The sequence below is a fragment of the Cyclopterus lumpus genome, chromosome 13 (assembly GCF_009769545.1).
Source record: "Cyclopterus lumpus isolate fCycLum1 chromosome 13, fCycLum1.pri, whole genome shotgun sequence".
NCBI lineage: Eukaryota > Metazoa > Chordata > Actinopteri > Perciformes > Cyclopteridae > Cyclopterus > Cyclopterus lumpus.
Genome location: NC_046978.1, coordinates 6,627,642 through 6,643,474, shown reverse-complemented (window position 1 = coordinate 6,643,474; position 15,833 = coordinate 6,627,642). Strand labels below are relative to the sequence as shown.

Sequence of the window (15,833 nt, the reverse complement as noted above, 5' to 3'; positions counted from 1 at the left end):
TGTCATAATAACTTTGACATTTACAGTGCCAAGTGAAAATGATTGCAGTTTTTTAAATAACATTATGCATTCAACATTATGCGCACGTCAACGCCATCCTGTCATATCAAAACCAAACCACAGGGCGGGACTTAAGCGATACTCTTGTACGTCCCGCCCACAAAGGCGGGGCGTCGGATGCATAGAAAATGTCAACAACATGCCGGAGTCTTTCGGAGAAACAGAAACTGACGAGAGACTCACGGACAGACAACAAAGAGATCAAGGAAGTCCGTCGTCTCATAATATCGCGTCTTTAATATCTCAGTTTGCAGATGATCATTCAACACTTGTGCGGGTAGGAGTCTCTTTTGTGTGGCCTACATTTGACTGTACATTGAGCATGCAATATAGTCCCTTCAGTGCCATAGTGTAGCCTACGTGAGCCACGTGCATCTACGTTTAATCTGTCAGTGGGAGGTACCATGAAACAACATACAATCTGGACCGTGTATATATAAAAACAACAACATTCAGGATCTTCTAAGTTCCTCCCAAACTGTTCCTAAGTACGAAATGGTGTCACCACACTGAATGGATCCTGTCAGGCGTCACCAGTTGTTCCCAGTGGGTTTTTATATGCCCCTGTGTGTCACTCTGTAACTATTACTATGTAAAGTATTTTTTCATAGTCATTATCCGAGACGTGTTTAATTGTATTGATGGTATCACTGTTATCCTGTCAACTCTAAACCCTGCATTGCTCTTTTGTCTTTCACCAGAACATAAGCACAGGACTGGCAGTTGCTGGTGTCATTGTAATTGCAAGGAGTATCAAACTGGTAAGAGAATTAAGGCCCACACTGGGGCAAAGGGGCCCCCAAATTACAGACTTGGCTAACGGTTACGTTTTGGATTTAATGAGCATTTGTTCAAATTTGACACTAATACTCTTCAGTAAAGTGAAAACTATTATTGCAGTCCATCAGCTTCTATTCACTTACTTAATTCAAAATCTCATTGCGTCTAATAGTATTAGACTTGTAGTATGTTAATTAAATGACATTTTCAGACGAATTTGTAATTTAACGTGGCCACCTCTTCAGGTCACCACATTTCAAGCTGCTTCTGAGATCCCCGCTCGTTTTATTGAGAGGAACGTCAGCCTTCGTGGGAAAGTTCATTCAATCACAGAGAGAGGACTTGAAGTGGAACATGTCCCAATTTATCTGCCAGTCGTCTCTCCGTTTCTTTCAAAATACAAAGGTAAGAGTATCCTTTGACTGAAATCATGAGGGCATGCACACACACACACACACGCACATACGCTCACACACACACACACACACACACACACACACACACACACACACACACACATACATACATACATATACGAATAGTACAGCTTGTATTTCGCCATACACAAGAATAACCTATCAAGAGTCTGAACAATTAAAATGGTCCAATCAGCACACTGCCTGTCTCGTTAGTTCCACAGCATGACGTTTACTAAAGGTCCTCTGAAGGTGGGTTGCTATACCCAAAAATGTCATTGTGACATCTTTACTTTGTAAACGTCAGACTGTTGCATTTCATCATCTTTTCATGAGTGAGAGCGACAGGTAAGCTTGTTATCTGTGTTATCAAATTATGGTATTCACTGACCAATAACTTCAAGCAGCTTATGCTTTATATAGAGTGCTCCATCAGCAGCTTCAGTGTGAAGGACTGACATAAACAGATTGGCTTTTGTCAAGTTATTTGTCAAATATTACCTCTGTGATCTCCCATTCGTTAAAGCTGGTTAGACCATTGCCTCGTACGCTTGCACAAAGATGATTTACTTGTGTTTCTTTCATAGCGGTTGGTCGGCGTGTGCTATTTTTAATATTAGGCCTCGGACAATCACAGTTAGGGCTAAAAATGTAATCTTAAAAACCAAACCACGACACCAAATGTGGCAGTACTAACCAGTATTGAAAATTGGTTTGTCATGGAAGCTGGCATCACATGTCTGGTCAAATGTGTAGTCTTGTTACGTTCAGATAGTTACTGATATGAAGCTTAATATTTTCCAATTTTAGACTATTATGTCTGTTGACTATTAAACTCTTTGTTTTGACCACATTTTACATTTGAAAAGTTCATTTTCTTTTGTGGAATCCACCAAAGCTTATTGGAGAAAAACACATTTCTATTTATCAAAATAAGCTTTAAAAAAAAAAAACGTATCATTTTTGTGCTTTACTGTAACACGCATGGTAAATGCCTCTTTTATGTCTTCTTGAGGTGGGTGCACGTCCCCGATGCTGGTGCATCTTGCAGGAGTGGAGTTGACTCCAGAGGGCAGGGTATGGCTGCAGAAGAACTTGGCTCCTGCCCAAACAGTCTGGCTCAAACTTATCAGCCGAGAAGACGACATACTTCACTGTTTGGTGTCTCAAAGCAAGGTGAGTAAGTACGACAAAGGGAGTGGAGTCAGTCTCTCAGCCAGTGGCTGAACAAGTACTTGTATACATGTATAGTAAATGTACCTGATGTCAGACTGATTATATTCCATCAGGTAATTTCGCTGTCTCTCCAGCAGGGGTCGATGTGGAGCTACTGTCTGAACGAAGAGGTCCTCAGGCTCGGTCTGGCTCGCACCGCGCCCGTGGTCGGGGTCCTGCCTGACTCTAGCCTCTACTGGCGTCTTCTCAAACGGCTGCACAAGGCAGAGGTCAAAGCTGAGAGGAAGGGGCGGGGACTGTGGAAGCAGGACAGCCTATGGGAGAGAGCCTCCAAAGTTGTCATGGACAACGCTTTATTCAGACTGATAAGGAGGATCTTGAAGAAGACCTTTGACTGATCGCTACAAGACAGAGTTGTTTAATTAAAATGTGACAGCACATAATCTGTGTCATTTAGTCTGTATGCGGGTTGTTGCCAACTGATGTATTGACACAAAAGAAGTTTAACAATCTCCCCATGGGTTATAAAATGTACCATCCATCACTAATCTGTCATGTAAGATAGGTATGCTTATTAATGCTATATAAACAACTACATTTCCCTGATTTTTCATTATTTCATTTTTGTGTTTATGTTTCACAGAAGTTTTAAATGATTAAAAACATGTTTCAAACCCCGGTACTAATCCTTTGGCTTTCACTTACCCCATTAGACCACAGCTTAGCACAGCCTCCTCTGTAGCAGTGTGTGTGTGTGTGTGTGGGACTCACCACTAATCACAAAACGAAGGCGGGGTATCTTAATGGTGTATTCAACATGGAGAGGGGGTCCCTCTCACTGTTGCTATAGAAACATCAAATGTGAAATACAATACAAAGTAAAGCAAAGGCTAAACTCTATATGGCTGCTCCCAAACCCCACGGGAGCCTTACGTGTGTGTATGTGTGGGGGACCTGCAAAGTGGGCCCTTTTAGCCGTAACATGATCAAGACATTTGACTCCTAAAATAGAACAGAAATGAGACCAAGCCTGTAAACTGCCTCGCTTTCACATGGTGTCGTTACACAATGGACCCCTCTTGACGAATATATCCCCATAGCACATTTCCAGGATTACCTTTATGTGCTTGTCATTATTGTGTGCAATACAAGTCCACTGCCAAAATTGCACCTTGTGCTTCCATGTGTTCTGTGGTTGCTATCCATGCTTCAACCAAGCACGACAGAGGAGGAGGGGGGCCTGCAAATAATGCCAGACTGTAATGTGTGTCCTGTGGGGTGCAGAGTGAGGGGGTCTCGATGCAGTGAGTGGGAGCACCGACCAGTCAATCCAATGGGCTAAAGGAGATTAGTGCAAAGGGGAGGAGGGGGACAGGGGTAGAAGGGGATTTTTGGGTCCGAGCACAAAGACAGGAGAGGAGGAGTCACAGTTGAAGGGAAAGGAACCGAAGGAAAGGGGAGGCGAAAGGGGGGTTGATGAATCAGCTCTCTTTTGTTGTGCAAATGTTACTAGCGACTGTTACTGGTCAAAGAGGCTTGTGATTGGTGGGCTGGTTTAAATTGTAAGGTGCATTTCAGGCTGATGGCTGTTGCTGCCAGACTTTGAACTGGCAACGAGGGAGGAGTGGGAGGGAAACCACGGGACAGATAGTGGGGGGAAGGAAGGGCAAACACCTTTTGCAGCTGAGGATCACAGAGAATCAGTGCTGTTCAATGAGGAGGTTGTAAAGTTGTCATTGTAAAAATGTATGTGACTGCATTTTTTTCCTTAATGCTATTTAATATTTGTGCAGGTAGGAATATGGTCATCAATGTGCTGCTTGGTTACCTGCCATACAGTATATTGTACATTACTCACCATTTATCCAAACTGATGCTTGAAGAAGATTCAAAGGCCCAAGAAGATGATTAAAAAGAAACTGTTGTAACGTCAAGTTAGGATTTAGGACCACTTTTCATATTTGAAATACTACTTGATAAAATAATGTTCAAATTAAAACAAGATATCGATGTCGAATATAGGATAAGTAACATTTCATTATATTAAAGAATGCAAATTAAGTATAGTCACATACTGGTAAAAAAAAAAGGTTATGTTAGTGTTCTTACATCTTGATATACAATAATGAAATAAATAGTCTTTCTTCTATTTATTTGTCTTCCTAGTATTGAATTAAATGATTGATTGAAGGAGTAATTTCTCGTGGTAAAACTGTCCACTCCGTATTCCATTCCAGGCTTTTCCGGTTTCCACTCGTCCCACACTAGTAGTAGTCGTTTGAAAAGGCACTGTGCGTGAGGTGGTGGTGGGTACTGGCCCACAACAGTGACTTTGTTGGGACATTGTCTTTCCTTGAAACCACACTGCTGGGACTATCATGGACTCACACTACATCTGTGCCCGCTGCCATGGCCATTCAGTGCCCGAAGGACTGCTGTTCTGGTGAAAGTGGCAATATTTTGTGAGGAAGCTGACAACGTGGTTTTCAAAATCTGAAATTGAATTGGCAAAAGTAAGTAAACCTGTGACGCTTGTTGTGATTCATGAAGTCCTTTATTTGAGAAAGACAGTGACATTATATAACACAAAGTGCATTTTTCTAACTTAAAAACACTGTTTCCTGACTCTTAACTGTGCACTTTTCTGACTGTGGCAATCTGCATACAGTTAACTGTCACTTTAAATGTACTGTTGGCAGGATACTGTATACAGTATCCAAGCAAATGTGCACCTGTTAAACCTGTGTGCCTGGACACAGCTATGTAATATAGAAACTCAAGACATGTCAGTCCTTATCTTTCTGGTACCCCTCTAGGTAAGTTCAGGCCCAACACATTTAGTTAATCATGGCTTATTTTGACAACCACAAACTGCCTGAGCTGATGTGATCAGGTATATATTTGTGTCATGTGAATTGGTTTGCATTCTACTACAATCAATAATTATTCTGTGTGATTGATAAAGCATTTTCTGCTGCATGCTCTTCACATTTTGGTGCTCCTTCCCTGTTGTGCTTTAACAGAGATTTGCAGCAAGGCAGCGTAACAAAGGCCTTTATTAAACTCAGCCAGCAGCCACCGAAGAGAGAAAGAGATGGGGCAATCCCCCGTCCGAGAGCAGGGTCCTTGGGGAGTTTTTGATTTGATTTGAGTGGTTCTGTGTAGCTGCCTGAGTGTGAAAGACAAAGAGATTTAAAGAGACAGAGAGCTGGTGTGACACTGAATGAAATGCACCCCCCAAAAAACACAAAGGTGACTCTCCATCTTGGCTATTGCCTGATAAACCTGACAGAGTGTTGTCAACATCTCATACAAGGAGGGTCTTTGTCAGGCCGAGATGGTGAAGCTTGTTTGCAAATTGATACAGGCATGAAGGCCTCAGGTCCAAACTCACTCACTTTTGTATGTGCAGTTTGCAGTTGTTGATTGAACTGAGGCCGATATTTGATTTCACCTGCTGTCGCTTTAAACACTGTTAAACAACTATAACAGTCAGTAGCTTTTCCATCACAAATCCACATGCACTGTAGAGGCTGTGTGTGTTTGTGTGTGTGTGTGCGTGTGTGTGTGTGCGTGCATGCATGCATGCGTGCGTGCATGCGCAAGAATGCATCTGTCGTAAAGTGACTCCCTTGTTATTATGTGACTAGAAGTATTGTGAACAGTGTATCGGCTTGCTGGTGTAGGGTTGTAGGAGTGGGAACATGACTCGTGGGTGCTGTGATCCCTCATGAATAATTTCAGATTGTTGGTGGAAAGGAAGGGATAAGGACTGAGGCTGAACACGTTGGGATTGAATGAACCAAGTTGTGTGTGAGATATGTGTATATATGTATTGTTGGTGTGCGTGCGTGTGAAAATGAATGTGTGAAAGACACAAATAAAAAAGCAAGCAATGATAAAGCTGTCACTACTGTATGTCAGAGGCCAATCACTTACTTACTCATATCCATTTACAAATACTGAAATAAACAGCTCTCTTCTGTCATTGAGGACCTCAAGCAGACAGTTTGATCTTAAAACCCGAGAGTAAAACTAAAGGATAGGGAGAGGAGGGAGAGATTAGGAGGTGTCTCTGCTTGAAATAGATCTGAAGGTTTTTGACTCATGACCTTACCCAGCCCTCAATTTCACAGAAAAGCAAGACGACCCCACCACATACACGTCCTACCACACACATGTGCACAGAGCAGCACACATGATAGTCAAAATAAGATTGAGCTCCCAAAGTGTTCAAAACATGCCTTATACATGATTTTCTGTCTATGGAAACAGGATTTCCCCCTAAATTGGATGAATGAGTCAATAGCCTATTTTTAATGTATTCATAATTTCAGGCTGTACTATACATTTTCTGAAACACTTAATGATTATCTTCTCTAAACTTCTTGAGGTGTTTCACTTTTTGAACATAAATGCTGTCAAGGTTTCTATTTCAGCTTTGAATGTGGACACTAAATTTGACAGTACGGTTTGGTCACAGAGCACTTTTTCAGAGTCTGAGATGTCTTAGTTTGCACCGTTTTGACGACTCCATAATGTTACAGCGTCTGTTGACAACCTCAGATAGCCTCAGTGCCCCCTCGTAACAACTCCGACCCCTCAGTAACCTCACTCTGGTTCCTTATCAGGTCAAAGGATCTGTGACACGGCACAGGCCGGACAAGTTACATGTTATAACTTCCTCTTCCTGGTAAAAATACATTAGAGCTGTTTTGTAGAGCTCAAATTATACCTAAATTGATCGCTTATTTGTGTAAACTGTTTCAAGCAGAATTGACAAATCATATATTGTATGTATAATTATGAATTGAATCAATTTGGGTTTTAAATTGTCGGTGAGATAAAACAATCTATTTGAAGATGTTACGGGGGATTTCTCCCCATTTTCAGATATTTCATAGACCAAACAGTAAATCGATTGATATTAGGAAAATTAATCACTAATGAAATAACCTGTTTAATGATTCAGTCGCAGCTCTAGATATTTGAACAGGATGCTATTCCATGTAGATTTTCTTGAACCTGAGTTAGAAAATGTGAGCGTTGAAGTATAAGAAATAGAATATTCTACAGTCTAGAAATTGACTGTATAATTAAGTTTGATTAATTGTTAGCAGAAATACAAACTGTATAATGGAGATACATATATTTTACATGGCCCTGTACGAGTAAATAAAAAGACTTTGGACCACCCTAAACTCCAAACATATGAAACAGAAACTTATTATAAAGTATTTCCAAGTGTGTAACAATATTCAGGATTGACAACATTTTCACCTAAAATACCTTTTACCTCTATTCCCCTAAACACCCGTTACCTTTATATATCAGTGAGTGAGTGAGGTGGTTTTGGAAACCGGTCCATCCATCAACATACCAAGACTGTTTACTCTCTCTTCTGATAACTGCTTAACAAGCAGTTACAAGCTACTCATTTACTCTGAAGAGCAGCAAGGTGGTTCACTGGCTGAATGTCATTAGGATACCCATCCATCTCAGGTGATGCTTAGAGAAGGGAGATATATAGGAAGCAATATAACGCTGTTGGATAGTAAGCTGTGTTTTACAAAAAGCCATAACCAATGAGATAGCTGCATATTTAAAAATACATTATTCTTATTATTTTATTGACTACTGGTACTAATAACTCATTTAAGGCATATGGTCACGTAAAAAAGAATAACCATTGTATATCTCATTATTCATGTCTTAATCGAGTGCTCTTTGGCATATGTCAATATGGGTTGACAGATGCTCCTGTCTTTGTGTCTGTGTGCCATTGTTACAAACAAACATGCTTATATGAGCGGTTATTTGTTTCATGGCACATGTGCCATCAATATTAAACAGACCCTTAAAAAGAAATGATGGTTTGAACTTGAGTCGTATGTTCAGAGTTATGCTTATTGTTAACAACTTTGCAGATGCTGCAGTTCTTTTATTATTTTTATTCAACTGTCTGACATAAAGACACAACACTATGATAATCACAGGCGATACATTTGATTAAAATCAGGGACTAGAAATTCTATTTTTGACTATTGTGTGTTCAAAGACACAATAGTATCCCGATAGTTAAAGGGTGCAATTTATAGGCCACTGCCAATGGTTGTTCAATTAGACAAGAACCAAAATCAGCTGCATAGAAATGTATATTGCTATCCTGTCAGATCAAATGTGTGTTTTGCATCCAGAAAAGAAAGGAAAAGCGTAAATTATAAAATGCTGCATCCACATATTTCAGATCGTTTTACTTTTTACTTGTAGGCAACCTCGTCCATCTTCCTGTTAGGGCCTGACATAGAGTTGCTCATCAGGAAGTCTGGCAGTGGAACATGTATTTATAAGCTGCTTATTTCTTTATTACCTGTGGCCCAATAGTCTGGAAAGAGCAAACTGCATTCCCCTGAGGTTTGGGCCCTTTAGTTGTACAAACTGTCCAAAAAGCAAAGCCGTTTTACTATCTCACCTTGATCACACACCGCAGCCTTAGCCAGGTTAGCTTAGAAACATAACGCCTGGAAACAGAGGGAAGTAGCATGGCTCTATCCAAAGTGAACATCCACCTATCAGCACCTCTCAAACTCAAATCAGCTTAGCTTCTATCTTGTTTGTTTGATTAGTTAAAAAACAACTTGTCTCTTGCCTGGCAACCTCACGTTGATGACACGGCTCGAGGCAGTCACTGCTCCCAGCCAAGAAATAGTCCTGCACGATACTCCCTGCAAACCAGTGTTAATTAGTTGCATTTTTGGAGGCTGGAAGTATTATGTTATCTTTTGACTGCGAACAAGTCTGTTTCCCCTTCTTTCCACTGCGCCAAGCTGCTGACTGTATATCTTCATATTTAATAACAGACATGTGACCGGTACCAATCTTTATTCGGATGATCGTACTTGGCCTTCACTGGTGAATACCAACCCGCTAAATATGTAGTAATTTTCTTTAATTCAAGTATCAGTATTTTCGCAAGGGGCCGTGCTCTACAATGAGTTACAGCAACAGAGAGGCGTTGCAGGCGTGAGGTGAAGCAGAGTTTAAAAGCCTCTAATAACTTTATGGACCAAACAGTCAAACTTTAGACACTGCAAACTTATTATAGTGAAGCAGATATTATGATATTAGGTCAACGCTCTATTTGGTTCTCTTCCAAAGCACCACCAGAATGCAGTGATTATAAGATGATCAGAAATATTTCCTCTAAGAAACTATCCTAGAGGTCTTTTCTACTTTTGCTTTTTGTTTTTCACACACCTATTGTTTTTCTCCATGTTTTTTTGTAAAAGTGAATCTTTTGGCTTCCAACTCAACTTCCTACATCATCACCAACTTTGAATCACCCAAGTACAATTTCATATTTAATAACTAATAATAAAATATTACTGATGTTAAACAAAGGCTATTCTTACATTCTTCAAAGACACAGATGTTAAACGTTGCTAATATGATCTACAGCTATAGTAAGAGAGCAGAGATTCATTGCATTATACATTTATGCTATACAGTTATCCATGTTTTGGCGGAGTTCTGCACTGTATGCACACACTAGTTCGGCATGACACGGGTATCATATTAAGAGAAGGAGTTGGTCTTTGTCCATATGGCCCGTCATAAACATCACAAACATAACAGGCTTCTGTGTTCTAAAGTGAGGTGGTGGCAGGGTCACAGGAAAGTACTTTCACCTCAAAGACACTTAACCTGTGACCTCTACATGTTCCACCAGACAGTCACCTCTACTCGGGACAGCCGGCACCAGACGCCAATAACTGTCTCAGAGGCTCCGAGCCTTTTCCGGATCCATACATCTCCTGTGGATGTGTGTGTGTGTGTGTGTGTGTGTGTGTGTGTGTGTGTGTGTGTGTGTGTGTGTGTGTGTGTGTGTCTGTAGAGGGATACCGTAAATCAGAGAAAGACAGATGAGCAACAGGTGGGGAAACACTAAGCGGTTAAACGAGGCGAGGAATGAAAAGTGATCAGGAGGAAATAGTGGAAAATTAAGAATCTGGGAATAATAATCCAGGAGAAACAAAAGTAAGATGAATGAGAACAAATTGAGAAAGATGAAGAAATTCAAAGTGTAAGAAAAGGTGGAACAGATTAACTATAGAGGGTCGGAGAATTGTAGCACAGTTTGTTTAAGAAGAGGATTAGATAATGTTTTCATGGTAGAGCCTGGCACATTGGGAGGTTAAATAGCTAACTGTCACTGTAATTCAATTGCATGCTAACTTTGATCACATTTTCATGATTATTAACAATAATATTTTTGACGAGACCCAAAACACTTTTGGTCTCTTCAAAAAGTGTTATCGACTCTAACATTCACTCACAAAAGAAGAGTACATTTAAAAAATGAAAGCCAAACTAACTATATAACTATATATATAAATTAATATTTAAATTATAATACTATTTATAATTAACTGCAGTAGAGGGAACGTTTTTGTTGTAATTTCCTCTTTTTATTTTTGCTTTTTGAAACTCTTTCAAGTTGCGTACATTTTCAATTGTAATGGCCACTAAAATATTAAACTCTCTTCTAACTCTCTAGAGAATCCATGAGTTATGAAAATGTAATTTGACATTTTTGGGAATTGCTCCTCCCCCCTCAAAGTCTCCCTGTCCAGAAAGGAAGCAAATGATTGTTCTCCTTTTACCATATTGTGTTGTTCCTCCTCTAAACTAGTTTTGTTCTTTTAATTTGCATCTTGGGCTGTTTGTCTTGAGACACCACATGTATTTTCTTTTTTTTCATATGTTATAGAACATGTTTAATAACATTATCTTTTAAATTCATTCAATTCCTGAAGCATGTTTGGACACACACAGTAAAACTCTCTTCTCCTCTACAGGTCCTCCCCTGACCCTCCTCCGCCCACCATGAGCTCCTGGGTTGTGAACAGGAAAGGAGAGCCACAGTACCGCCGGCACTTCCTGACAGACAACAGCACCTTTCATGGTAAATACAGTGTAAAACACACAACACACACAATTTAATAGATAAACCTACGAATGAAGGTTCACACAGAATCAGGTGCTTTCTCAGTCTCTTTATCTCCTGGGCCGGAAGAATGGACTGTACATCTTCTCTGATAACTGTACATCATGGGAATGAACAGTAGAGGGAGACTCGTCTCCAGTATTGGGCCTCAAACACTTTTATATTGCAGATAGTACAGCCAAGATTGTGACATCAGTAAAACCGTGTACAAAAAAACTCAACATCAATCACTGTGTGACATGAATGAAAATCTGTCCACAGGACTTTATTCACAGACCAATCCAGAATAAATCCAGAATAAATCTCAACTCTCAGTCTGCCTTTGTGACTGTCACACCTTCAGCAGACAGACCACTTAAATCCTCCCGTTGACTTATAGCTAGCGTCCACATCCCATCCCTGCAGACTGTGAACAAGTGTGTACTTTCAGCATGTCAGCGATCCACACAGAAATCAGGCCTGCTTCTTTCTGCCGTGGATGATCGATTGACCTGATTGATGCAGAAGTGTCTGCTCCCCCTTTGTTCATACTTATTATTATCACATTGATGGGAATTTCCCAGAATGTGTCCCTTTGCAAATAGGTTTCTCCAAGTAAAAGTAGACTTTTCCTTGATAATCTGTGATTAAATTTTGTTGTTAAAATGAATACAGAGCATGAAATGGGAATCAAGTTTTATAAAGTCCCACAAAAGTGAGCTGCACCACCCTTATATGTTTTCTTACAAGAAAAACAAATCTAGTCACCTTTACTTTCATTATATTCAGGCTGCTAAACGGGATAAAGGGAGCAGAAACAAAACATAGACAGAATAAATTGTCCCTGATCTCTGTCTGTATTCCCTGACCGTTTGTCTTTTATTGTCACATTGAACCGTTTTGAAAACATCTGCCTCTCGCCTCTCTTCCTGCCAATTTTCCACATGAAATAGCTTCACTCTGCCTCTTTCACTTCCTCCCAGTTGTTTCCACTCTTTTGTGAATGACAGTTTAGTTGATGGTTTGGACATGGTACATAAATCAGTGTAAGAAGGAGGTTTGGGGGCAGGGGTGGCCGGGGCTGTCTGTGATCAGGCAGGTAGGGATGAAAAGAGGTTTACAACTTAAATTAAAGTGAACAATCACTGGAAAGCCTCATTTAGCTTACTCGTGCACACAGAAAACACACACACACGCACACCCAATGAACTGAACTGAGGGTATCACTGGTGGACAGACATGTCTTTTTGTTCCTCCAGACAGCACTTATCGATTTGGTAACCTCTGCCTCTGCGCCTTCTGTTTGAACGCAACTGTGTGTGATGCCGAGGGTGCGCACTGCAAAGCATTATTCGCTCATATTCCGTTTTTCCTGCTGCGTCTTTGAGGAAGCACAGCACGAGACACACATCGAGAGTATTAAGTAGGTCATAGCGCTGGCATCATGCGCAATGGTGACTGTGTAGGATGTACACAGAGGAATGGCTGACCTAAACAAACAAACAAACAACCACACGTTAGTGGCACGAGTTCGGTTTGGTGGGAATTCAAACTGTCGCCACACAGCTGAAGCAGACTGGCAAAGCTGATCAAAATGCCCAACTCTGGCGGTTAAGCACTGCTCTGTGCGCGATCATTCACTCTCGCTCAGTCCATGCATTGGCTATTCTCTTGCTCATTAACAACCACTGTGCGTCGGTTCGACGAGCGTGTGCGAAATCGACTTATCGTTTTGCACGTGTGTTGCGGCTGTGTGCGCGCAGCGGCTGTGGATGTCAGAGTTGTGATGGTATGTGAACCCACTCCACAGATCGTATGTGGAGGCAGATGCCGAGGAGCAGTTTGTTGCTGGTTTCGTTTTTAGCACAAAAAAGTGGCACTTCATCATCATGGCGCATTTCACGTGAACGTCCAATCATCGTGGAGAAATGGATTAGTCAGGCATGGTTTGATGGGCTTTCGAGCTGCTGCAATTAGGAGATAACAATGATGTCCAAAACGCATGGAGGGACCTCGTGAGATCAACAACTCGAGTCCTAAATGGCAGAACGTGAAGTTTGCAGAAATCTCAGTTTGGAGAAGGGTAAGTTATCATTTTCTAGCCCTTTCCCCGTTTGGTTATTTCATCTTTCAGTCACATATAATGAGAGATACTGTGTGGTGCACGCATTCCTTTGGATGCCCATTATCCTAGATTACAAGCAAGCTGAAGCCCATGCGTAATTCCTCCATTGCGCTTGTTTTTGTGGAGAAATGTCGCCACACAGGTTGCAAGAAACATCTTCATGCGAAATTAATCTTAATTGAGGATTGTTAATTAGCATGAAGGTTTTATTATGTAATAATAATGTATGTTTATCCACATTTGGCGTAGAAAACGTCCCAATTATATATATGTTTTTATATGGCAATTTGATTTATAAACTGCATGGTTTTGTCAGTTTATGAAAGCTCTTGATGAAGTGCATCATTGGCCTATGGAACTGTCCCTAAAAATGCCCCTTTGTTCTTGTCACTAGGGGGCAGAAAAGCCTCTCAATTGGTTGATTTGACAGGCTATATACACATAGGTGTGGATGTGCCTGTTCTTTACTATCCTGCATCCTCTGCACTGGTCACAGAAATAACTGAGATGTTTATGGATTATGTCACTGCAGCACCTGGGAGAGAAGCCTGTGAGACTGACAGACCGCATCGCATTCATACATACCACAACTCACACACACACACACACACACTTACGCTGTCAAAAAATATGGCACATCCCTGGCGCTTAGAAATCAGGATGTGTCAAGCTGTCAGTCTTCACCCCATCAGCGCCTGCTTTTATTTATCTATGTGAGCGTTGGGGTGTGAGAGGGAGGTTCCTGCCTTTCATCAATGGCCAAGAGGGATCCCTCTTAATTCATTTTGGCTTGTGCTTAGAAGAGTTGCATGGCACCACGAGCCCTTGCTGAGAGAGAAGAGAGAAAATGATGGTGGGAGGAATGTTTGGAGGCACATGCATGGCTGCTAATCTCCTCCACATGGAGATAATGGCTTTTCCATGTCAAATGTGTTTTTCCTCATATGCCTCTCCTGTATGATGATGATGGATCTCAGCATGCGCCTCCTTTTGTCTCTGCCTCTTCCTTTCTGTAGCTCCAGGGCAGAGAAACGGCTAACAGACACCAGGGGAGGAACACACTCTCATCATTTGAGCTCTTTTTCTTTCTTTTTTTTCAATCTCCTTTCCTTTCCTCTTCTAAATACTTTATTGGCACTGAAGGAAATGTGTTGAGTATGAGTATTGAAAGCCATAATGTACCAAAAGGCAGGCACTGAATGTCAAATAGCTCCTGATTTATGATTTACTCATGTCAAATTTAGACACATTTCTCAAAAATTCAATGAATATTCCTCCTCTCCTCTCCTTAAGGAAATGTATCAAACCTCAATACTTGTAGCGACTGCAATGTGTCTGAATAATGAAAAATGAAAACTTTAAATATAAGTAATTTTATGAAACTGGTGCTGAAACTCAGGTGGTGTTTATAATTTCAGAAAATACTCAGCTCTTCCTCCTTTTCGCCAGTTGTATCCAATTTTGAAAAAATATGTGTCACATTTTATTTGTTCACCTAATTGTTTGAGCTTTACATCATCCAGGGAGTCACTAACACACATCATTGTGCTTTACACTTGATGCTGAAGCCCTACATTTTGAATTTAATTTCACTGACAATAAATCTACCTGCATCTGGACTCAGCCACTGGCACCTCACATTTGTTTTTGCATCAAGTATGGCTGTAAATGTGAAATGTCAACTTTTAAAACCGACTGGGAGACTATCGACTCGATAAGGCTGCATGTCTGTGTCTAGGCGAGAAATAAAAAGCAAATTACATAACCACTGGCTTTTATTTCATCTACCTCCATTCCCTCAGCAGTTATTAAGACACCTAAGCGTAGTACATTTCTCTTGTGTCCCGAAAATATAAAGCACCAGGAAAGCAGCTAGAGCACAGCTTCTCTCCAACATGTGTAGCAGTTTGCATGGCAGTCTAGCTCAGCTGCCAAAGATAGTGTATCTCAATCTAGTCAGCCACCCAGGCTGGTTGAGCAGTAAAGAAGAAGCTTGAACATGAACATCAATACATACCCTCTGCCCCACCCCACCAACCCCCACACACACATACACACACACACAGACTCACACACACACACACACACACACACACACACACTCTCTCACACACACACACACTCAGGCTTCAGTTCCTCCTTTGATGTCAGTGCTGACTCCACCAAAGATGCCGCTCGGGGAGCCCCGGGTAGCATCTCTTTGGTGAATGCATTATCATGCTGCAGTTGTCATGTGTTTATTTTCATTCCGGTGTTGCTCAATCCTCTGCACCCTGGGGGGACCTGGGAA

The 15,833-nt window shown here is 41.0% G+C and overlaps 2 protein-coding genes across 5 annotated transcripts in view; both read left to right on the top strand.

Moving 5' to 3' along the window:
• Positions 1-165: 165 nt before the first annotated feature.
• c18h3orf33 (c18h3orf33 homolog (H. sapiens)) lies at positions 166-3,033 on the top strand. Of its 3 annotated transcripts, none has more exons than XM_034548375.1 (5): positions 166-337; positions 762-821; positions 1,086-1,245; positions 2,272-2,432; positions 2,570-3,033. In XM_034548375.1, exons 1-5 carry the CDS (start codon positions 200-202, stop codon positions 2,828-2,830), a joined length of 780 nt encoding a protein of 259 aa, XP_034404266.1. In that variant the 5' UTR covers positions 166-199; the 3' UTR covers positions 2,831-3,033. The 3 variants fall into 3 exon arrangements, with proteins under 3 accessions (XP_034404266.1, XP_034404265.1, XP_034404264.1); XM_034548374.1 differs by having other exon boundaries at positions 177-337; positions 2,567-3,033; XM_034548373.1 differs by having other exon boundaries at positions 177-337; positions 2,546-3,033.
• Positions 3,034-4,737: 1,704 nt separating this feature from the next.
• Positions 4,738-15,833, top strand: part of plch1 (phospholipase C, eta 1) — a 51,839-nt gene continuing 40,743 nt past the window's right edge. For both annotated transcript variants that reach the window (XM_034547946.1, XM_034547948.1), the window contains exons 1-2: positions 4,738-4,945; positions 11,291-11,397. In XM_034547946.1, the coding sequence (XP_034403837.1) occupies positions 11,319-11,397 (79 nt within the window). In that variant the 5' untranslated portion in view covers positions 4,738-4,945; positions 11,291-11,318. The remainder of the gene's footprint in view (positions 4,946-11,290; positions 11,398-15,833) is intronic.